This window comes from Amphiprion ocellaris, chromosome 12, assembly GCF_022539595.1.
Source record: "Amphiprion ocellaris isolate individual 3 ecotype Okinawa chromosome 12, ASM2253959v1, whole genome shotgun sequence".
In the NCBI taxonomy this organism is placed as follows: Eukaryota; Metazoa; Chordata; class Actinopteri; family Pomacentridae; genus Amphiprion; species Amphiprion ocellaris.
This window is the reverse complement of record NC_072777.1, coordinates 9,177,910-9,201,761: the sequence shown is the minus strand read 5'-3', so window position 1 is coordinate 9,201,761 and position 23,852 is coordinate 9,177,910. Positions and strand designations below refer to the sequence as shown.

Below are 23,852 nucleotides of genomic sequence, written 5' to 3'. Positions count from 1 at the left end.
GGAGCCTTAGAGAGAAGCCTCATTAGGACTGTGGTAGGATGATCTTCATTAACTGTCACGTGTTTTTCCTTATCAGTGTTGATTTCATGAATGATGTGACAGATAATCAGCTTCTGTGGGCGTTTGGAGTCACTGCCGGGAAATAAAGTGCACGACTGAAGTGTGTGTGTTTCGTGTCCTGATGGTGTAAACTGTGTTTCAGGTGGGAGACAGAGATGACTCCAACCTGTACATCAGCACCAAATTGAAGGCTGCAGCTGAGGTGAGACATAAACAAGAGGAAAAAAAAGCTTATTGTATGTTAATCAGGTTCAGGAGAGCTGATCTTGCAAAGTTTGGTGATACAAGTCAACAATGCAAGTGTGGTATGTGCAATTCCTCTTATCCAAACACCTTCAAACACTGAGATGTTCCTTTAGCGGCAGTGAGATGCACTGTAGTTTGTTTACACTTTGATTTGTACTTAAATAAGAGTAGAATGAATAAATACAAGTACCTGGTTTGCAAATGTTTAAAGTACTCGTAATAGTAGTGTTAGAAAAGATAAGCACAAAGTGAAAAATGTAAAACTAAAGAATATTAAGCCTCACAGAAAATAAATACATCCAAAGCGCTTTACATTATACATCACATTCACACACTGATGGTGGAAGCTGCCATGCTAGGCGCTAACCACAACCCATCACGAGCAGTTATGGGTTCGGTGTCTTGCTCAGGGTTCCTCGACATGAGCTCGACAGACCAGGGATCGAACCGGAAGCCCTCCGGTTACGAGACGGCCACTCTACCCACTGAGCCATGCCGCCCCCGTATAAAGAGAAATAAAAATAAATAAATCTATTTAAAAATGAGGACATGTATGTGTAAATATAAAGCACAATACATAAAAGAATAAGTAAAAAATACATTTGTTAAAAAAATAAGGAAATAAATGTAAAAACAGAGGAATAAATAAAAAAATTAAAAATAAATTAAAAGATATGGAAATATAAAGATAGATTTTGTCTTTGCTTTTCCCTTTGTTTTTCCTTTTGTTTTTCCATTTTGTCATTGCTTTTTATTTATTTATTTATTTATTCTTCCCTCTTTATATTTACACATTTATTCCCGGATTTTGTAACAGATTTATTTTTTATGTATTTATTCATCTTTCTATTCACACATTTATTTCCTTATTTTTTTAAACAGATTTATTTATTATGTATTTATTCCTCTTTATATTTACACATTTATTTCCTTATTTTTAAACATTTATTTATTTATTTATTTTATTTATTCCTCTATAATGACACACTTATTTCCTTAATTTTTAACAGATTTATTTATTCCTCTTTATATTTACACATTTATTTCCTTATTTTAAAACAGATTTATCTTTTATTGTGGCACTCCTGTGATTCCATACTGAAGAGGTTTTCACTCATCTTATTAAGACCAGTCCCCTCACCTTTCAAAGCAACACGAGCCACAGAACAGAGTTCATGTGAATGTAAAAATAATGATTAGCATGTATACAAATTTATTATTTCTTCTCTGCAGATTGGGATCGATGCCAAACACGTGCGGCTGCCGAACACAGCAACGCAGGACGAGGTTGGAGATAAACTGTCATCATCTCTCTCTCTGACATCCAGCTGTGGTTAAAGTCTGACCGCCTGCTGTTCACTGTCATTCTGCAGGTCCTGCAGAGCATCATGTCTGTCAACGAGAACGTGTCGGTCCACGGTCTGATCGTCCAGCTCCCTCTGGACTCCGTCAACCGCATCGACACCGAGCTCATCACCAACGCTGTCAGTCCAGAGAAAGACGTGGACGGGTACGTGGTGTCCTGCAGCTCTTGTCATGTCCTGGATGTTTTTGTTCTCTGGTTTCACGTGTGTGGGTGTGTGTGTGTGTGTGTGTGTGTGAAGTCTGAGTTGTATTAATGCAGGGAAGTTGTCTCGAGGTGATCTGAACGACTGCTTCATCCCCTGCACCCCCAACGGCTGCATGGAGCTCATCAGACAGACAGGTCACACACTGGAAACACTGAAAAACTTCATCATAGTCCAGACACACTCACTTATTTTAACCCATCGAACATGGCAGATAAGTTGTGATAAATTATGTCTATTTACAACTGAACTGCAACTGCAAACAAGTGAGCAGTTTAAGTTTTCAATTATCATAAATTGGAAATAAAGTCAATCTGCATCATTAGACACAAATATGTGAACGATGAATATCTCAGTAAAATAATTGACATACATGACAGTGTATTTGTTTCCTCATGTACTGGCTGCAGCACTATGAACAAGGTCTCTGATTCAGGAAAGATGCCTAGAACATAGTTTTTGTAATTGAATTAACAGTTCTGGATGTGAATCACCCCAACCTCCTCCTACAGACTCTGATGTAGCTCAGAAATGTGGAGCTTCAGTTGTTCAGAAAAGCACTGTCTCCTATTAACACAATTTAGCTTTGTAAAAAAGTTGCACATGCAGATTATAGACACATATTGTTGATGAATCGGGTGAAAGTTCATTCATTCAAGAGATTCATGTCCTTGTGCTGAACACCAGTGGGTATAATCCATTTATTATACGAAGCTGCTGACTAAACAAAGCCGTGTGAAAACAAGGTGTGAAGGTTAACTGAGAACCGCTGGTGTTTTTGTTAGGGTTAGGGTAGGGTCTACATGAAAGTGTCTCATGTTTGGAACTTGTTAATTAAGATAAGACAAAACTGAGCAGAAAAGGTGGAGGAGTTTTGGCGCATTAGCTTCTCCTCCACAGGCTTTATCCACATGAAATGTCTCACTGGCTGTTTGTGTGCAGGTGTGTCAGTGGCGGGGAAACATGCGGTCGTCATCGGTCGCAGTAAAATCGTTGGCGCTCCGATGCACGACCTGCTGCTGTGGAACCACGCTACCGTGACCACCTGCCACTCAAAGACATCAGACCTACCTGAGCAGGTGATGGCACACAACCACATTTTGGCTTTTTCTTGTTCAAAGTCTACTGTTGCCATCAGCAACAGTTTGAAATTGAAAGACTTTTCTTTCACTGAGGCTCTAACAATGATTAAAATTGGACGAACAGTCCAGCATAAGTAGAATTCCTCCGTTGCAACTCTGAAACTTTTCTGAAATGAAGCCAGCAGTGAGAGCTGCCAAACACCTACAACACTTTTACGTCAAACTAGAAGAAAGAAGAGGTGAGCTACCAGCATGATGCAGCTGGAGAGCTGCAGCCATTCAGTCTGCACACTGGGATGTTTACCTGCAGCGTCCCGCAAAGAAACGACAAAACCTAAACAAAGACAACCAGCATCACAACTGTGGTTATCATTGTTAATCCAGGCTTTTTTCATTAAACGCACAATGTGACTCTTCCTGCACACAAAATGAATCAATCATCGGCTGCTTACTTCACTCAGAGGAACAGAGCTGCGAGGAATATACAAATGGATTATGGTAGAAAGTGCCGTTACTGCCACTAGTACAGCAGAGAAATGCTGGTAGAAAACTTTTAATAACCTGAATTAACAGATTTTTTTTCCCACTCAATACTGCTGCTTATTTGTTGGAGCTGCTAAACTTCATATGTTTAAACACGATACTCGAGACGTGCATTTAGGTTTGATAGTGTTGTTTAATGAAGGATACGTGGAAGTGACTTTCAGAAAATGTAGTGGTTTTTCACTTGGTTTCGTTTGATTCCGATGGGGCCGATGTGTTTCTTGTGTGTGCAGGTGGGTCGGGCTGAAATCCTGGTGGTGGGGGCCGGCAGAGCAGAGATGGTGAGAGGAGAGTGGGTGAAGGAGGGAGCTGTGGTCATCGACTGTGGAATCAACTACATCGCAGGTTCATTAAATCAGTAGACAGATCAGTAACTCAGCTGTCTGGAGGCTGGAAAACTGTACTTATTCATACCTGCGTGACCTCTGACAGATGAGACGAAGGCGAGCGGGAAGCGGGTGGTTGGAGACGTCCACTACTCCTCAGCCAAAGAGAGAGCTGGATTCATCACACCTGTTCCAGGAGGGGTGGGACCCATGACAGTGGCCATGCTCATGGAGGTTATTTTATTTTTATTATTATTAATAGCTAGTGGTAGTAGTTGCAGTAGTAGTATTTTAAGCTTCTTATTTACCTATTTATGTTGTTTATGTTTTTTTTTCTAATGATGCTTTACTTTACATCATTTTATTTACTTTTTTAAGTTTGTTTCCTATAAATGTTTTTAATTTTAAATATTTACAGGCACAAATTTAAAAGAACTGCAGAAAAATGTCCTCATGAATGCAAATATTTTATTGTGTACATCATATAACCATACACTGTAAAAAATAAAAAATTTACGGTAAAATTCTGGCAGCTGTTGCCAGAACTCTACCATAAAATCACTGTAAAACATTTTCTTCATTTGCGGTAAAGAAATGTCTTGATACTGTTGATTTCACGGTTTAAAAATGTTCAATATTTTACTATTAAGCTTTAACCTTTAAAGGAATTTTCATTTTACATGAAAACTTACATGAAAGCACCATATAAAATAAAGTTTGTGTGACCTCTTATAAATATTACAGCATTTTTCAAATTATCAGCACAACAGTCAGTGTATTTAACTGTCAATATGTGTATTTTTAGCAAAGATTCCAGTTATAGCTGTCATAAATGTTAAACCATATGTCCATTCATCAATTTGACAGGTCCAAACAGGTATTTTTTTTTATATGAAATAAATGCAAAAATCACCACATTACTAGTTATAAATATCACAGCATGTTTCCAATATCAGTAGAAACTGTAAAAACTGGCATTCTTTTTGAGAAATAAATGCAAAAATTCCAATATCGTTGTTATACATATTACGGAATGTTTTCATTAAATAACAATAAATTAACAATAAATAATAATGCAGTTTTCTCCTGATTAACTTATTTACGGTGATTCAGTGTTAAATAAACTGCCTCAAACTGTTTTAGAGTTTACAGATTTTTACTGTCATGGTTTGACAGTTTTTCATCAGAAATTTTCCAAGCATTTTTTACAGTGTAAGTAATGAATACTGAAAACAAGAAAAGCACTCAGAGAGCATAGTACTCCGCCAAGGCTGCTCAGTTGTTGTATGATTTCTGACAGATAAGTCCCGATAAGTCCGCAGTGGTGGATTTGCCAAATCCGTTATTCTGTTTTTGAGTAATGTTGCGCACAGACAGACAGACAGACAGACAGAAAAAAGTACGCCGACCGTCACAAAACTCTGTCGTGTTCCTTGACAGAGCAATAAAACAGTTTATGTAAGTTAATATTTAAACACACGATAGAGTCATACACTGTGTATCTATTCAATAAATAAATAAATCAATAAAGGACAAAGACACAGATTATGTTAAATATTTAGTCTGAATAATTCCCGTGATCAGTAAACACTGTCTTGTGTGCAGTACGTCCTGCGTCAGACTCTGTTTTGTGTTTAATTAAAACTTAGAATCATTGAGTTTGAATCTGCATCATCCGTTCTCTGATGTTTGCAGATGATTGGTCAACAGACAGCCAATCAGAACACATGAGTTTTAATGAGTGAAATACAACAGAACCATAGAACGGATCGATGTAATCAAACTGTGATGGTTTTAAGAGTTTGGATGTGAAAGTTCAGGAGGCGAAATTATGATCTATACAGGGTTAATACATTAATATTAAAACTCGATTGATCCAGAGTTGTTGTCTGGTTTTGTTGCAATCAATACTGTTTTAACTGTTTGTGTTCTCTTGGATTTCTTTGTTTCAGAACACGGTGCAGAGCGCTCAGCGTTTCCTCCTGAAGAGTCAGTCGGGCAGGTGAAACACCGGCACTGACAGGTAACACTGACACAGCGTAAACTCAGCTTTTACATTTTACACTCGGCTTCTGTGTGTCTTTGGGATACACTCGGACCATTAACAGCAGAAACATAAATTACATACATCGAAACATCTTGTTGGAAAACTGTAAATCAAAGAGGGTTTTTTTTTAATCATCCTTTAATGTGCACATGATGCTCTCAGCTGAAGGGGGGATGAAAGATATTTTAAATAATGATTACAAGACTGCAGCAGCGCTTTCTAATTTGACATATTTGTAGCTTACAAGTTGTTCTGAGAGTTGCATTTGTGTCAAACAGACCTTAGTTCAGGTTAATGAGATGCTTGTTCACATGGAAACAGCAGCAGGGAATCATCTGTAGAGTTCTTCTTTCTGCTATACAAGTCTCACCATTTGTTTGTTTGTTGTTTTCTTCCCCTGCAGGCAGACAGGTGTGTTCAGGTGACCAGGAGGAATCGGTGATGGAAGACATGTACATGACATCTTCAGATTTGAACAAATACCGTTTCAGAGGCTGATTGTTGCCAGTTCTCTGTTCCACAGCTTCATTGACCTCCTTTTGTTTTCTGCTTCTTTGTTTCACATTCTCTTTTATATAATTGATTTTTTAATCAGTGTTTTTCTGCTTCTGCTCTGACCTCTTTCAGTCATTTTCTCGTGTTCTTCAATTTAATTGATTAATTTATTGAGTGTAAAATCTGATTATTCACATTAACCTGCACAGAATACTTACATGATTTAAACTAGAAGACATGAAGTGTAGACTTATCTAGCTTTCCTTTCAAACAAAATATCGACATCATATCTTTACTATTGTCACTTTTAAATGCACGTTTGAGTTTCCATTCTGCTGTGTTTACTGAAACCCTTAGTGCTTTTCTGCTTTTTCATGTTTCCTTTCAAAATGATCAACTGTGAAAAATTTGAGGCTGTCCTCTGTAAAAGGCAGTCAGGTAACTTAGTTATGGAGTCACAAAGATGGTGCTAGGAGGAGGTTGGGGTGGATGGTTGGGTCAACCAACTATGATGACATACAGTACTGAAGCCAAACCTGAACTGTCCCTAAAGGCCTCTACACACTGTGCGATTCTAGCAATCTCATAAGTTCACAGCTTGCTACACTGTACGACACGAATCTAAAAGTCTTTGGGCATGAAGTTTGATCTGTGCAGATTGCACGATGAAAATACAAGCTAAAACACAGTCTACGATGTACCTGAGTTGACATGAATGAGGAAGAATAAGTCATAAGCATGCACCGTCCATTCATGAAAAATAAATAACTGAAGCAAAACATAGAGGGTCACATTATTTATTATCTAGCTTAAGTGCTGTGGCCACTATTTACGGCAGGGTGTATGTGTGTGTGTGTGTGTGTGTGTGTTTGCTAGCCGCTTATGTTAGGTTACTAACCTGGGAGCTGCAATTTCGCCACTATAGCCTTCCATGCTACGTCCTTTTTTGTCTGGTTGTGGTACGAGCTGGAGGACACGTCAAAAAGGCTTCTGCTGCCACAGCTCCACTAGGCTGTCTTTTTTGTTTAAATCCCACATACTTGTTTTGATGGGTTTTGCCATTGTCACTGCAAATCATTTATTTGGGTTTAGCGCCAGTACGTCATTTCATACCGCATTTCTGTTGGTTAGTTAGATGTCGTAGGTCACAGCAGCAGTCACGCTTTGAGACGATCACCCCGAATTTCTGAAACTGTCAGAATTTTATCGCAGCTTGTCTTTGGTTGCAAAACCATGAAAACGGCCGTCTTTGAACCTGTCTCAGTGATACATAGGACCACCGATTTAGAGCCAAGACCAAAGACATTGCCACGATTTCTCATGATTGCTATCTTCTTACCTCTGGGGGTTCAGGCATGTGGGTTCTGAAAAGCACCTTGAGACAATTTGACCTGTAATTGGCGCTATATAAATAAGATTGAATTGAATTGAATGTTTTGACTGGGACGGCCGAAAATCACACAGTGTGTAGTGGCCTTAAGGCTGGATTTAGACCACACACTGCAGGATTTGAAAAATGATGACACATCACACACTACAGGATGTTATTAAAATTGTCGTGCCAGAGGGAGCAGAATGGGAGCACTGCCACACGTCATCTCACAGGGAAACAGATGTAAACAAAATGGAGACTGTGATGCAACAACTTGCTGTAGCACTAATAACACTTTAGCTCAAAAACATTCATCATGTCTTCTGACTAATGCAGTAGATTTGAGTTCTTTTCACCTTATGTCTGAACAAAAGAAGTCAAAACTACTACTACTAATGCTTTGCCGAGAGAAAAACAACAAAAGCAAAAAGATAAATGTTTGGCAAGATGTGGTCAACATGGTTAATCTATTCTTCAGTGAAAACTAGGGGTGAAATTTTAACTCAATTTTAATATCTTTAGATCATATTAGTCTCAAGGATTAGATTATTTAGCGTTGGGTTAGGCTGCTGTGATAAAAGTAACCACCCTGATTTTTACTCCTCAATATCAAACATGTTTGATGTTATTGAGGTGGCCCCAGTTCAGTTTGGGAAGTTGAAGCCTGTATCTATGAACCTTTACCAAATAAACTGGATCAGACAAAGATCCTTTACCAGATTTCTGTTCAGAACCGAGATCTCCTGTAGTCTGAGCCAAGTGTAAACGCAACAAACAGTTGATTTATAACCATTTGTGTAGTGCATGCTGCTGCGAGTTTAACTTTTTCTTTCTTCAGAATCTAGAATGAACCAAAGCAAAGCCTCCGTTTCCCTTAATTTTTATATATAATAAAACAAATAATTATTTTGCTCGTTTTTAAACTAATAAATCTTGTAACGCTACCTTAATAAAAGCTGAACGATTTCTGTATTTCTTAATAAACAAGTTTATTTCTCATCATGTGTGTAATTTCTTGAAGATTTAAAAACTTTATTGTCAATAAATACAATAAAAATAGTTACAAATAAAGTCTATGTGCAAATGTTGGCATCTCGTGCAATACTGTCGTGTGAACAGGAGAGGGATATGTGCAAAGGCAGGAGGTATGTTCAAAATATTGCTTTTCATAGATATTGCAGATGAGTCAGTGACTTGGCAGTCTGATGGCCTGTGGATAGAAACTGTTTCTTATCATACAATCTACCAGAATCTGAGGCCAAGCATCTCTATTTGGCATTTCACTTGTTCTAGCTCAAATCTTAAGTCAGGCAAACGGGCATTTCTTGTTTTATCATCCATATTTTGAAAAAAATTTTCAGTTCAAGTCAGTGGGGACTAAATCCAGAGTCTTCAGTCTGAGACAAATCAAGTTAAGATCCTTTAATACAAGCATTTTGTGTCTATTCTTCTCCAGCTAAACAAACACAAAGAAGGAATTTAACCCTGAAACCTGTAACTCTGAGAGAAATCCAGTCGATCTCAAGAACTGAATTCATTTCTCAAAAAGTAAAAATGTCAAAACTCTTGAGTTAAATGCATTCAGCAGGATAAAGAATAAACAGTGTTTGACTTTTAAACTCAGCAGCTCTGTTTGTTCAGGGTTCAGAGGCTGTCGTCGTCGTCATGGAAACAGAAGCAGAGAACAGCCGCTCCCTGCTTTAAAGACTGTTGTATTGATTATTGACAGAAAATCTCAACAATCTGCAGAGTTTAGCTCATTGTTATCTTCTAAATATTCTGTTTGGAATGTAATTTTTCATTCATCAAGTCATCCTGCCGCCTCTGCAGTGTGACCAAAATAAAGTTATTCATCATTTCTGTTAGCGTTGATGTTTTTACTTGAGAGAAGAACTTCAAGGACAGTTAATGATGAAAGCGAACAGAAAAACAGAAAGAAATAAAGAGTTTGTGTATAGTTGGACATTTTTTCCTCTTTTTCCAGTAAAAAACTCAAAATAAATTGTTAGAAGAAAACCTAGGACTCAAATTTTCTTTCTTTTCTCTGCAGCAGCAACATTTGAGGTGAATCTGAACTCTAAAGTGATAGAAACACGTGTGTGTGTCTGCTTTCCATCCACACAGTGCGCTATGTGTAGCCTACCACTGTCAGGCTAGTCTGCTATCTAGCCAGTTAGCTAAGGCAACAATTATATATAAAAGTGTTGTTTATTTTGAATAATAATTAGCTAGATAATATTACTGATGCTAGTTAAAATTAATGTTTTCAAACTCAAGCTACTTTGAAAGTTGCAACAATAAACAAATGTAGCCAAAGTTTGCGGCCGCTAGCTTGATAACGTATATTAGCTATTGACGCAGCTGTGTAGCTTCAGTATTCAAATTTTATTCATATGTTATTCTCAGTCAACGTTATGTATTTATTTCTGTAGTAAATATAAATGTGAACTCAAATTTATATACAGTCTAGATAGGAGGCACCTGCCAGGTGTAACATGGATTCAGATTTTCAGCTTCATGCACAGTTCTGTATGTAGGACCCTAGCATAGCCCGAGCTACACATCAGTGCTATTGTCTTCAGAATATAAAAAAAGAATATTCAATGATTCAATATAATCGAGGCTAAACTCGAAAATGTTGTTTTTTTTCTTCGCAAAGGTGGAGAAGGAAACAGCAGCAGCACTGTCAGGTACGTTAGCATAAAGCTAAATATCTCTTCTATGCTTTCTGAAAAACAAGTGCTTTGACTGTACTGCAGTGAATCACTTCATGCTGCCACAGTGTCAAAAGTAAATGACATTTCTCCGTTGATAATATCACCTGTGCAACAAACTTCATTCAGTCAGCACTGTCAAATAAAATTACACAATGTGTGTGACCTGTATGATTTTATCACTACACAGAAAATAATTAAGGCAACAACAATAAAGTACCAAACAGAGGATCGATAAAACCCTCAGAGAACTCTTTAGCCCTTTATCGATTACAATCACATCATCTTAGTGATCTGTAATAAATGGTCAAGATCATCTTCATGCTGCTCTGAAGGAAATCAAACAGACAATCTCACAGGTGTCAGTCTCTGAGACTGACAGCTGTGACAAGAGATCAGATCTTCAGTCATTAATAGAACTGATTGATAAGTAAGTGTGACAGTCAGTCTGACCGGAGCAACACCATCAGTCCAATTTCTGTTTTTATTTCCTCAGTAAGAATTATGTTTTATAGGTATGAAACTTTCCAGTTCCGGGTATTTGTGTTTCTACATTTGATTCTTCTGGATGAAAAATGTTTTTTACTCTTAAAATCTGCAAACACACAGTGGTGTATCTGAAGATGATTCACCTTCAGCAGCTCTGACCTTTAAAAATCATTTTCCTTCTGTTTCTTCTCATTTTTCTGGTTTCTGCAGTCGACACAATTCAAGTACTCCTCTGTCTGCCTTTTGTGATCAAGAAAAGCAGTAAAACACTCAGACAACACATTTAATTCTCAGAAATGAACAAATATTCAGTTTGCGCTGTAGTTTTTCAAACATTTTGAGGTGAGTTCAATACTGATGAATAAATGCTCAACATTTTCTTTTTTCAATTAATATTTTCGAACTGATGTAAATAGTAAAGGTAAAATGTCAGATATGAGGAACATATTTATTTAAAACAAAGTACTGCAAACTGAATTATACACAAGAGAATATCAAAGCACATCAGATCTAATATCAAGCTTCAGCACCTGAAGAAAATTAGCATTTAACACAATTTATTAATATTAATTATCGCTAATAATTATTAAGCAAGTTAATGAGCTGAATCTATTTTAAGGAATAATTAATCATTCAGAAAGAATTAAACAAAACATGCATTTTTTTCATTGTACAGTTAATGATACTGAGTTCACCAGTGTTTTTACCTTGAGTTTTGACTCTCAGGCAGAGACTGACACCAACTATGAAACCCACATGAGCTGATCGTATGTTGTTCAGATAGCAACATTTCACTCATCAAATAGCTTGTAACAATAATTTGTTGTTAATCAGCTGCTTATTTCAACAAATAGTAGTTACAGCATGGTTCATTTGGAGAGTTTGTGTTGATCTGATGAATCTCTGTTAAACATTTGTTCTCTTTTTACAGCCCCTCCATGAATTTGTGACGTTGCGATCGCAACAATTCACGCAAATTCAACCAATCTCCATGAATTCTGCGCGGCCTTGCAATTTTGTCCAATCACCGCAACTTTTCCACAATTTTGGCCTGCCTTCCATGAGTTCCACCAATCATTGCAATTTCCAGTGCAAATGTAATGCATGCACGTCACCGAATTCACTTCCTTGTTTATGGTTTGAAGATCCAGACAAGTCTGATTCTAATGTCTCTCATTTACCAACAAAAATTACTGCTAAAGCCCTTAAAAGCCTTAAATCTACCAACCACTTCATGTTAAACCAGTATCTGGATGGTGCTGATTTCCCACCGTGGGGTGCGAGCTTGTGTAAATGGGTTGGAGCGTGTTAAAGAATTAGTATAGGAATAAACACTGTCAATTAGAATATTGAAACATGTTCTAAAAGCTGAAAAAAATGCAACTTTTAGCAACTGCCACTGTCTCCCGCAGTTTCATTGCAACAAATATGCTTACAGCATTGAAACTTCTATTGCAATTTTTTACTAAAGTTGTCGCAACAATCTTGAAAATCTTGGAGAGACTGGTTTCAATTCTGATTTTGGTCTCCACCAGCTCCTGCAGGAATTATGCGTGTCTTTAGCCATGAAATGCTCCATTAAGTTCACCAGCTCATCTCTAGCAGAGTCGCTCAGCTGGTCAAGCACTGACTGAACAAAAACCAAAACAGCAGCTAAAAAAGGTAAAAATAATGTCTGCAGAGCTGCACAGATGGTGACGACTGTCACTTCACTAAGCCCCTCCCCAAAATAGCTAGCGTCCAATGAAGTTATTTGTGGGTTTGTGTGTGTACGTGTAGGTTCTTTTTTTTCTGTTTTAGAATAACTCTAAGTGGGGAATGATGATTTGTCCGGTGGAAGATAGTCTTGGATAGCCAGACCATTCTCTAGTGCTGAGTCAGTGCTGTGTAGAATGGTCTGAGTGCACTTGAAATTTTCAGTGGGGTAGGTTCCTGGCCCAGAGATTGTTATCATGGTTTCTGGTGGCAAATGGGATGTTGAAAACGGTAGATAGTGGAAGGAAAGACGACACATGACATGAGTGACCAAGGGCAGGCTTACAGCCACAATCTACATCCACTGGAGGCAGACAATATATACATGTGTTTTTTCATGGCTGTTTTGTTTGGCCTTCCGTTGAATCTGGACCCGTTTCCTCTTCAGGCTACAGTTAATACAGATCAAAGCCCTGAATCAGTTATAAATCTGAATGTGACTGTGGACAACCTGGGAACATTGTCTGGAAGAACACATCAGTACAACTCTTACAGCAGGCATTTTGTTTCATCACAGCAGGAAAAGAACAGCAGGAAACAGTTCATTTGCAATGGCTCAGTTACATCTCGTACTGTCTCAGTAAGAGATGCCAGTGACTGTCTAACAACAGGAACCTGGAACCAGCTAACCGAAGTAGACGAGTCAACATGTCTGCCGTCGATGAGATCTATCGCCGCGTTATAGTCTAGGGATGTCCGATATTGGCTTTTTTGCCGATAACCAATATGCCGATATTGCCCAACTCTCATTTTCCGATTCTGATATCAGTCAATACCAATACCGATATATGTGGGCTTGGAAATAATTCCAAACCACAGACATATTGTTAGTCAGGTACAGCAAGCTTGTTATGGCAGCCACACTTCTGTTTACACACTTCATGACGCAGTTTGATGATGTGATCATTTATGGTAAATGCCGGCGAAATCCAGGCATTGTTTGATCAGTTTTAATGATAGGCAAAAAAAACAAACAAAAAAAAACGATAATGATATTGACGGATATTACATTTTTATCCCAATATCAGGCTGATAATATCAATGGGCCGATATTATCGGACATCCCTATTATAGTCTGTATATGTAGTTTAGCAGCTATAAGTGATGACAGCTCTATATGGAGTCTCCAGTAGGACTCTGTAGCCAACAGTCAAAGAGTTCATATAAAAATACAGTATATAATTACACATTGTGGCTGTTGTGCATTGTGGTGGTTCACTTGCTACCTGTAAGGCTCAGCTCAGGGCAAAGGTAACTGTAAGTATTTCTACCTTTCATCTATTAAGATTACTTTCAAATAAATTTTTTCTTCTTTTGATCATCCTTTGGACTGAAGTCCTCTCCTGTTCAGGTTAAAGTTTAGTAGACGCGTGAGCAGTGGTCTTCCTCTGTTACTCGTCTTCAGGCGTGATCTCTGCAGCCCTGCGGCTCTCGGTGGACACAGTCAGCATCACTCTGCTGCTCTCTGATCAGCTGATCCACAGCGGCCTTCATGGCAGCTCGAACTAGCGATCGAGCCGTCTGAAGCAGCTGTCGCTCGCTGTGTTCGAAGTCAAACAGGAGGAGGAGGTGATTGTGGTTCTCTGAGGGTGAGCTGCCTCCCCAACACACTCCGTCCTCCTCATCCTCCTGACCATCGTCGTCCGGTGGAAAGAGCTCGATCCGGATGGAGGGTCCGTTAGTCGATGGCTGAAGAGAATTGGAGGTGATTTGATCCATCTTCTCCTGAGGAGCCGCTTCAGGATCATTCTCAGATGGAACCGTTGAGGCTGAGAGTTGATCAGTGAGGTCAAGGACAGCTTCAGTAGAGTCACAGAAAACCTCATCTTTCTCTGAACACATAACTTCAACTAAAACAGACACCTCACTTGTGTCTGCCGTGACATAAACAACATCAGTGGCAGTCTGGATCATCTTTGATCCGTCCGCAGAGTTTGTCAAATCGTCCTTGGTGGCTTTTGTTGCTTTTTCATCTGGAGTCTCTGCAGCAGCTCGATCTTCCGTCAGCTGAACGCTCATCTCAGCCGTGACCATCACCACCTCTGGACTCCGACCATGTCCGTTGCTCTGCACATCAGTAGGATTGTCCTCTAAACATGTAGACTCCTGGACCATCATCATGTCCTCCATGTTTTCCTGCAGGACACCTGACGATCGTCCCTTTCCACGTCTGAGGAAGAACTTCTGCAGTTTTTTCTGGAAGGTCACTGGAGATTTGTCATTGTTCTCCACCACGTCTCTCTGCTGTTTCTCTGAAGAAGTCATGAACCTTTTGAACATCGGCCATGTCCTCATGTTAAACTTCTTCTTCTCTTTAGGAACTCTCTCACTGTTTTCTTCTAAGTTGTTCATTGGGGCGATGTTGGCCTCCTGCAGTGTCTCTTCTGGTGGAACAGAGCCGTCGCTTGTCCTGATGCAACCAACAGCTGAGGAGAATTTGCTCCACCACCTGCATCTCTTCCTGGTCCTGGTGTCATCAACCTTACCTGAGGCTTGGCAGTTTGCTTCAGATGAAACCTCTTCCTCCACAGTTTCTGTCAGCTCAGCTTCGCTATCTGCTGCAGCAGCTGAACATTTTCCTGAGATTTTGTCTCCATCACTGTTTTCCATCTTCTCTTTCTTAGCCCTGGTCTCAGGTCGATCCTCCCCTGTGCTCCTGGTTCTGGTTTTTCCCAGCAGCAGCCTTGGAGGACCCGTCAGCTTCCTCTTCAAACCAACTTTTTCACCTCGCCGCACGCCTTCTCCATCCTCCGTTGCCATGGTTCGTCTCCACGGACAAGCTAAATGGTTATTCTGCTTACTGGAGGCGTTTCAGCTCTTCTGTCCACAATCAGCTGCTGATGAACCATCTGCTGCAGAGATTAAACACCTGGGAACCTGCGGAGACACACGGCCAGATTACATTCATGCTGATTTATGACAGATGGGGCAGCAGATATTAAACTGCTAATACAAGAGTCTGAAATCTGTGTCACCCGACTGAACATCCTGTAGCTCAGACAACAAAAAGTGATCATGACTGAAGCATTTTCTGCTCTCTGAATGAAGCATCTGGATATGATCTCAAGTTAGCAAGAAAAGTACTAATCATTTTGTCACACACATTCAGATTTTTATCACTAATATTGAAATTCATTCTGGCCTGTAGAAGAATTTTAGAAATAGAATAACCCAAATTTATTTGTGTTTAATCTATAGAATACAGCCGTATATGATGGAGAGAAAAAAAACTGTGATAAAATGGTTTGATTTCAGTAAATTATTCTTAAATTTTGCATTTTAAAACAGATTGTGCTAAAACAATATTCAGTGTCTTGCTATTGTCACTGATCAAGCTGGAAATCACAGAAATTTGTGAAATCTAAAATCTGTTGCTCTTTTGTATAAAGTTTTGTATAAAGTTTCGGATCTGCTGCATGTAATTTCACTGTATGTGTGTACTGATCAGCTATTGATCCAATTATCACTTGTAGTATGAAGATTCAGTGAAGTGCAGATAAGATTGAGAATGATTAATAGATGTTTTTTTGTTTCATATTTACACTCGATGACTCTGTAGAAGATAAAATGGCTCAAAGTTTCCAATAAATTACAACTAAATGAGAAACAAACCATGTTCCAAATGGAGGTGTTCATTTCAAAGGAAGTTTTACATCCAGAAAACTCAATTTATACAAGAAACCTCAGCATGAATTTTTTTAAAAAGTCAGGAATGGTGAACTGAAGATCAGATCCAGGTATTTATTGATTTATTTCTTTTGAAGATAAATATAATGTAGAACATATTGGTGAATGTAGACAGTCACATAATAACATCATAACTGCTGCAGATTTTCAGCTTTGTTCAACAACAATTGTGGGTTTGCAGTCTGACTGGAGAACATCTATGTTGACTTTCATGTGCTGCAGACTGAAGTAAAGCTGGATGCTGATGTTGTTATATGTTAATGTAGCGCTGCGTCTGGCTGATTAGTACAGCAGATGGGACATGATGATGAGTGTCACTCACAGACAAGGAGAACCTGAATTCTGCTAAAAATATTCAATAAGAAATCAGCAAATAGTAACAAAGATGCTTTATTTGGACATAAAAAAACACAAATTAATGTTTACATATATTTGTTTCCTCGAGGAAGCACAGCCTTCATGTCATGTTCTTCTAAAATGATCTCTTATTATTCAGTCTGCAGCCGAGACAATAAATAGGAATTAACCCCGGAACAGTAAAAACAACACAATAACACCAAATTATTTATAGGAAAATGTCTTGTTGTGGGGACACTTTTTTATAAGACACATCATATTACAGAAACACAGACAGACCACTGAGCCAGTGTCTGCTTGATTTTTATATTGGTTCAATAAATCCGTCAGTTAGCTGTTTCATTTAACTGGGTTTCATGTTTTATTCTCCTCTGCAGCTGTTCCATAAATTCACATACATTTTTTAACGTTGGTCCTCACAGTTCATTACTCAAAATCATTTCTGCCTCTGCATACGTCATAATTCTTTATGTGGCGTGACTGTTTTAAACTCGACCAGATCTCGATATTTTCATCTATTAAGACCATTAATCTTTAATATGATGAACAGTTTCTTGGTTCTTATTTCTGTCTTTTGAAGTCTGCCAGCTGGATTTGTGTGACATATAATTCCCCACATGTCCTCACAGTCAGTGAAAGCAACACACAGAAGGTTCATAATGACGCTTAATTCCCTAATTTTACACAGACTGTGCCTGAAATAGAAACAAACGTGTTAATTGGTCTGTGGTTTCCAGCATTTATTATCACTCGCTGACATTTAATTTCACCTCTTCTGATTACAGCATCATTTATGAGCAGGTTACACAATTCTGCATCCTGAATAAAGAATATTTCAAAACAACATTATACACAGAAAGGTGATTACAGTTTCTGTATTTTACTCTAAACATAGAATCTGACAGATTTATACAACTAGATGATGCAAACTGACATCCAGTCAGCTCGATCAATAAGTCTTAAAATCCCAGAGTCTGATCAGTGTTCAGTACTCTGTTTATCAGACAGCTGCTGCCTCAGATCCACTCCTCACACAAACACAAACTTTAGAACTACAATCAATGAGATCATCTGCAGTTGAAGCGAAGCAAACGTGGAGTGATGATGTCATCAGACGTGCAGCGATGATGTCAGCAGGCAGGTAAAGCAGCAGCTGATGGATCAGAGAGAAATAAAAGAGAAAATCTCACCTGAGCGGACGCTGTTGATCAGATCAGTTTCTCTGCGAGACCACGGGAAGCACTGAGCGGATCGCTGCTCTGCTGCTGCACCGCCCCAGTTTCCATGGCAACCGCACTGATTGGCGTTTTGTTTTACACAGATTGCTTCTTCAATAAGATGGTGGGAGGGAGGGGGGTGGTGGGGGTTAGGGGGGAGGCAGTGATGTCCCCCGGGGGCAGAAGAACAGGAAGCAGGACTGGCATTTATTTCTTATAATGAGAGTTTTCTATCTTTAGACGGTCGGATCATGAGAGGAGAAACTCAAAGCAGAGGAAACGTTTCAACACGTGTGATATGTGTCATCGTTACACAGAGGACGGCTGCACCAGAGCAACAGGAAGAGAGAAACACAACGACACGTTCAGCATGGAGGCAGAATTTCATAGAACTCGCTGTTCTGGGTGGAGAGTCAATGAAGTGACCACAAAAACAACACCAAACAACAACAAAGACACAAAAACGACCTCAAACGAGAAACAAAATTGCCCCTAAAAAGGCAAAACATCACACAAAACAACAACAAGACACAAAAAAGATCAAAAGAGACAAAAACAACAAAAAGAAAACAACAAGCCAACAAGCCCAATGACCGATAGATTTAAAATGACCACAAAGACACAGAAATGACAAGTACAGTTAAAAAAAAGAGTCAAAATTTTTTTTTTATGGAAAATAGACAAGCGACCCACAGATCCCATCCCCGCCCCTCGAAAAAACATCCAAAAACAACAAAAACACTAAACAAAAAAACACAGCACAAGCAGAAAAACCAAAAACAACCACAAACAGAATCAAAATAACCACAAAAATACACGAAACAACAACAAAGACACAAAAACGACCTCAAACGAGAAACAAATTTGCCCGAAAAAGGCAAAGCATCACACAAAACAACAACAACAGGACACAAAAATGATCAAAAGAGACAAAAACAAACAAGAAAATAAAACACAAGCAAAAAAAAAAACAAAAAACCACAAACAGATTCAAAGTGACCACAAAGACACAAAAATTATCACAAGAAGACACAAAAACAATCTTAATAAGGACACAAAAATTACGACAAAGAGACAAAAAAAGACAAAAATGACCACAAAAGGTAAAATAAAAAAACCTAAAAGTATAGTGACCGCAGATGCAGACACAACCACAAACACACAAAAGTGGTCACAAAAATGACCACGAAGAGTCAAATGACACTGTATGAGCCAAAATAACGTTCAAAACAGATATAAACCCATGTGCAAAAAGACACAAAAATCACTACAAAGACAAAAGAACAACGATCCAAAAGAGGAAACATAAAGCTTTTAGTTCTGCCTTTTTCCTGCAGCCAGTCGTCAATAAAGAACATTTAATAAAGAAAACTGACATGCACTTAAAGACATATCTGACCTGCAATGAAGGATGAAGTAAAAATACTATTGTAAAGCACTAATATGCTGAGGGTGACTTGTCCTGAGCTGATGAGGTTTGATGCTCAGTAACTCACAGATATCAAACAGCCCCAGAGTGTGCAACTGAGAGCTGCAGTGATGAATGTCTTGCTCTGCTGGGAACAACTATTGAATAAACTCAGCGATTAGCTGCTGATTACAGGAGAAGTTAGTCATGTTCATTTTATGAGCTCCTATGGTTTTCTATCGTTTCAGCTTCCAGTGAAATTATCAGCAAACTACAAAATTTGTGTCTGTTACTGAGACCTTTTCCAACACAAATCACAAAAAAGTTGACTTGAACTGTTTTTTCTTAAAGAACCAGTGACGAAAACACAAATTTAACTTAACAGACTCTGATATATTGATCAGTGATCAGTTCTCGATCTGCTGCTGCGGGCTCTATGTTCTCTAATGACACATGTCGTTGTCTATTTTTAAAGGTGTGAAGAAGAACCATGGCAGCTTTTGTTTCTATAGCGATGGAGGGTAAAAATACATTCATCTGTCCCTAAGCAACAGCAGATCGACCAATCGGATGCTCCAACAGGTGAGAGCACCAGGAAACATCCAGCGACGGTCACAAACCTTTTATTCAGATTCTGGCCTTTAGTTTAATCTTTTGTGCTCACTGGGAAATGTAGTGAAACTCAGACAATAATACAAATACAGAACCTGGAACTTTAAACTGACTGAAACTGTTGCATCATAGTTAGCTGAACCTGAAGTGAATCAGCCTCCATCCAACTTCACCTGCTGAGACAGGTGAGACTTCCTGAGCTGCAACAGCATCATACAGAGGATCACAGAACATGAGCTAACAGTTTACAGAACATTACTTAATCACAGAACATCAGCTGATCACGGAACAAAATACCAGCTGATCATAGAACAAAATACCAGCTGATCTAGAGCATGAAATGACCACAGAACATCAGCTGATCACAGAACATCAGCTGATCACAGAACATCAGCTATTCACAGAACATAAGCTAATCACAGAACGTCAGCTGATCACAGAACATCAGAGGATCACAGAACATCAGCTGATCTAGAGCATGAAATGACCACAGAACATCAGAGGATCACAGAACATCAGCTGATCTAGAGCATGAAATGACCACAGAACATCAGCTGATCACAGAACATCAGCTGATCACAGAACATCAGCTATTCACAGAACATAAGCTAATCACAGAACGTCAGCTGATCACAGAACATCAGAGGATCACAGAACATCAGCTGATCACAGAACAAAATACCAGCTGATCTAGAGCATGAAATGACCACAGAACACCGACTAGTTTCTAGTGTTTCAATGAAAATCAGACTCTAGTGAACAGAAGACGAAAACATCACCTGATAGCTGCCATCAGCAATGAAGTAAAATTATGTTGTTTCTTTGTCCATTATGAACTCAGGTGGAAAATAAAACCAAGCACATTCCTCTGAATGTCCACTAAATAAATGTTTACTTAAAAAGACATAAAACTGGAAAGCATGAGCTTAGTTGGACACTTATAGTAACAACAGTGAGCAGTTTGATCCAGAAACGCACTGAAACCTTTCAACATACAGAGCTGTGTTTTCATTCCTCTCATTATGTTTTAAAGGGATAAGAACAGTTTTAAATTCCGTTTCTTCAACTTTACATAGACAGATTTTAAAACAACATGCCCAGAGAGGAACCAGACTCCCTGAAAGCAGAGGAACTGTCTGTAAAATGTCTTTGTGGCTTTTTGTTTTGAATGTTTGTTTCATTTTTAGTGTGAAATTTACAGCTTTGATGGCATTTAAACTATTCAAAAGACAAACTGTTGGTTATTCAGATCCTTTGTACACTGTAGAAGAAAGCTGATTAACTGTTTGCCTCTTAAACATCAAACTAGACAACAATCTTGATAATTAGAGCTGAGAAGATCAGTTAATTATCTGACTGAACTGAATGTTTCTTCCTCATGTTTCAGAACATGCACCGCGCTGCTGTTCAGGTTATTTTCGGAGAATGTGTGACGCCATCTCTCGATGAGTCATCGACCTCCGTCACCTGAATCTGCACAAACCTCCACCTGCAGCTCCGACCAAAACCTGTTGTCCAAAGTAAAAAAGAAATATATAAAATCTCATTTTGTAAACTTTTAATTTACAACTCATTCTTAAATTATAAAATGTATGCCTAAGATTTCATTTTTATCATAAAGTGAATTTATTTGCAGAATATTTTCAATTCCCTCTTTTTACAAGATTTTGAGAGAAATGCTGTATAAGTCCCAATTTCTCCTTTTATGCAACAAAGTTTTTTTCTAATAACTTATTATTATATATTATTATTATTATTATTATTATTATTATTATTATTATTATTATTATTATTATTATTATTATTATTATTATTATTATTATTATTATTATTATTATTATTATTACATTTTAATTCATAAAAAATTAACACGAGTCTATAATGACAAAATTTTATAATAACAATAAATATTTTTCACAATATTCTGAATGACTGTGATTGTCACAGTATGAATGATTTTTTCAGAGTGGTGCTGATACTGTGAAGAAAAAAGCTTTAGAAGGGAGATAATCATTATTTTGACAGTTGAACTTTTATCTGTGTGACTATGTTGAGCCTTGCAATGAACATGTGGCATTAAAATCTGTCATATCTCTGGCTGTTTCATTGTAAAAGAACTTGTTGAATGCCTGCTGTCGGTTTTCAGGCTGGATACTCAGTTTCCCAGAATGCCTCTGTTCTGCTCTGCTCGCTGCTCAGCTCTCTGCTGACACCTGCAGGTCAGAATCTGTCAGTGCACACAGAGATAAGTTGGAAGTGCTGATCATAAACATGGTTTCCTCCAGTTAATGAGACTCTGCAGAACTTAATTGAATGTTTTTAGAAGGAATCTTTGTCAAAATCTATCTGTTGCTTGTTTTTCCTGAGGTTGTGTTTTATCAGATTTCTTCCATTTTCCTCCATAAAGGTCATATCATTCCATCACAGAGAAACTTTTCATAATTAAAAGCATCAACTTTCTTTTGAATATAAAATGTCAGACAACAATAGATGTCAGTTGCTGTCCCCTGAAGACAAAGAGGACGACTGACAGTTTCATTCAAAGAAACAAAATTGTTTGATCACTGTGGTGTATTCTATAGCACAGTATTATCTTGTGTTGTTAATACTCTTTGGGCACGCACCTAACGTGTGACGTAGCCGACGCTGTAACGTCAGTTTGTTGTCGGCCTGCTCCCGCTGCTCAGTAAACACCTCGTGTTGACACCACACAGTTGTCCCACGTTATTTTGTTCAATTAAAGAACACGACATGGTGTCAGAAGTGCTGTGTGGGCAAAAATAAAAGCACGAAAGGTCCGTCAGCTTGAAAGAGGGAGAGAGGTGAGCTGAAATGTCGAATGGAGACGACCAACAGCGGGTAGAAGTTAGCATGGCGGCTAGCACTCCCAGCGCTACGTTTAGCATACAGCCACCGGAGTCCTTTGATTTTTCCAAACCACACGAATGGACAAAGTGGATTCGTCGCTTTGAAAGATTTCGCCAGGCAAGTAATCTGTCTACAAGTTCAGAAGAAAATCAAGTCAACACTTTAATATACTGCATGGGAGACGAAGCGGATGATGTACTGAGAGGCCTGAAGCTAACAGAAGCAGAGCAGCGCGAATACAGCAAAGTGAGAGACGGCTTTCATAACTTTTTCATCGTCAAGAAAAACGTTGTTTACGAGCGTGCACGGTTCAACATGCGCAAACAGGAGCCAAATGAGACTGTAGATGCATTTGTAACTGCCCTGCATGCATTAGCAGAGCATTGCAACTACGTACACTCCATGATAAGCTCATAAGAGACAGAATAGTAGTGGGCTTGGCAGACACGAGACTGAGCGCATGCAAATGGAGAAAGACTGGGACTTGGAAAAAGCCGTGAACATGGCAAGGCAGTCAGAAGAGATCAAAAAGCAACAAACTGCCCTGAGAAGTGAAAGTAACGTGATGCAAATGAACGTGAGCTCTGTGGATAGAGTCATTAAAAATAAACATCAATATGACAAATCAAAGTTTAAGTGCAAAAATAAAACAATGAAAGCACAACCACAGTTTAACACTAAAATGAAAAGCTCACCACGTTGCTACAAATGCGGAGGCTCTCCTCATCCAAAACGTGAGTGCCCAGCCAACAATGCAAAATGTCATTCGTGTGGAAAGAATGGTCATTACCAACGGGTCTGCGGACAAAGTAAGACTGTACAAAGTATTGAGGAAGACGAGGAGCAAAGTTTCTTCCTTGGCTCAGTCACAACAGATAACCAGACATGGACAGCAGATATACAGGTGAAAGACTCGAACATTACTTTCAAGCTCGACACTGGTGCGGATGTCACTGCAATAGCGGAATCAGATTTGGCTAAAGTTTTTCCAAAAGACAAGATGCCC

The 23,852-nt window shown here is 38.6% G+C and overlaps 2 protein-coding genes across 2 annotated transcripts in view; one reads left to right on the top strand and one right to left on the bottom strand.

Annotated features, from left to right (window-relative positions):
• mthfd1a (methylenetetrahydrofolate dehydrogenase (NADP+ dependent) 1a, methenyltetrahydrofolate cyclohydrolase, formyltetrahydrofolate synthetase) overlaps positions 1 to 8,738 on the top strand; it is a 15,816-nt gene extending 7,078 nt beyond the window's left edge. The window contains exons 4-12 of the mRNA XM_023282828.3: positions 203 to 262; positions 1,540 to 1,593; positions 1,680 to 1,816; positions 1,911 to 2,011; positions 2,817 to 2,953; positions 3,733 to 3,844; positions 3,932 to 4,059; positions 5,778 to 5,848; positions 6,276 to 8,738. Coding sequence (XP_023138596.2) covers positions 203 to 262; positions 1,540 to 1,593; positions 1,680 to 1,816; positions 1,911 to 2,011; positions 2,817 to 2,953; positions 3,733 to 3,844; positions 3,932 to 4,059; positions 5,778 to 5,831 — 783 coding nt within the window. The 3' untranslated portion in view covers positions 5,832 to 5,848; positions 6,276 to 8,738. The remainder of the gene's footprint in view (positions 1 to 202; positions 263 to 1,539; positions 1,594 to 1,679; positions 1,817 to 1,910; positions 2,012 to 2,816; positions 2,954 to 3,732; positions 3,845 to 3,931; positions 4,060 to 5,777; positions 5,849 to 6,275) is intronic.
• Positions 8,739 to 11,212: 2,474 nt separating this feature from the next.
• Positions 11,213 to 18,060, bottom strand: si:dkey-1h6.8 (uncharacterized). Its single transcript, XM_035954045.2, has 2 exons — positions 17,932 to 18,060; positions 11,213 to 15,574 (listed from the first exon to the last, which is right to left on the bottom strand). The coding sequence occupies exon 2, from the start codon at positions 15,455 to 15,457 to the stop codon at positions 14,099 to 14,101; it is 1,359 nt and encodes a 452-aa protein (XP_035809938.2). The 5' UTR covers positions 15,458 to 15,574; positions 17,932 to 18,060; the 3' UTR covers positions 11,213 to 14,098.
• Positions 18,061 to 23,852: the final 5,792 nt, after the last annotated feature.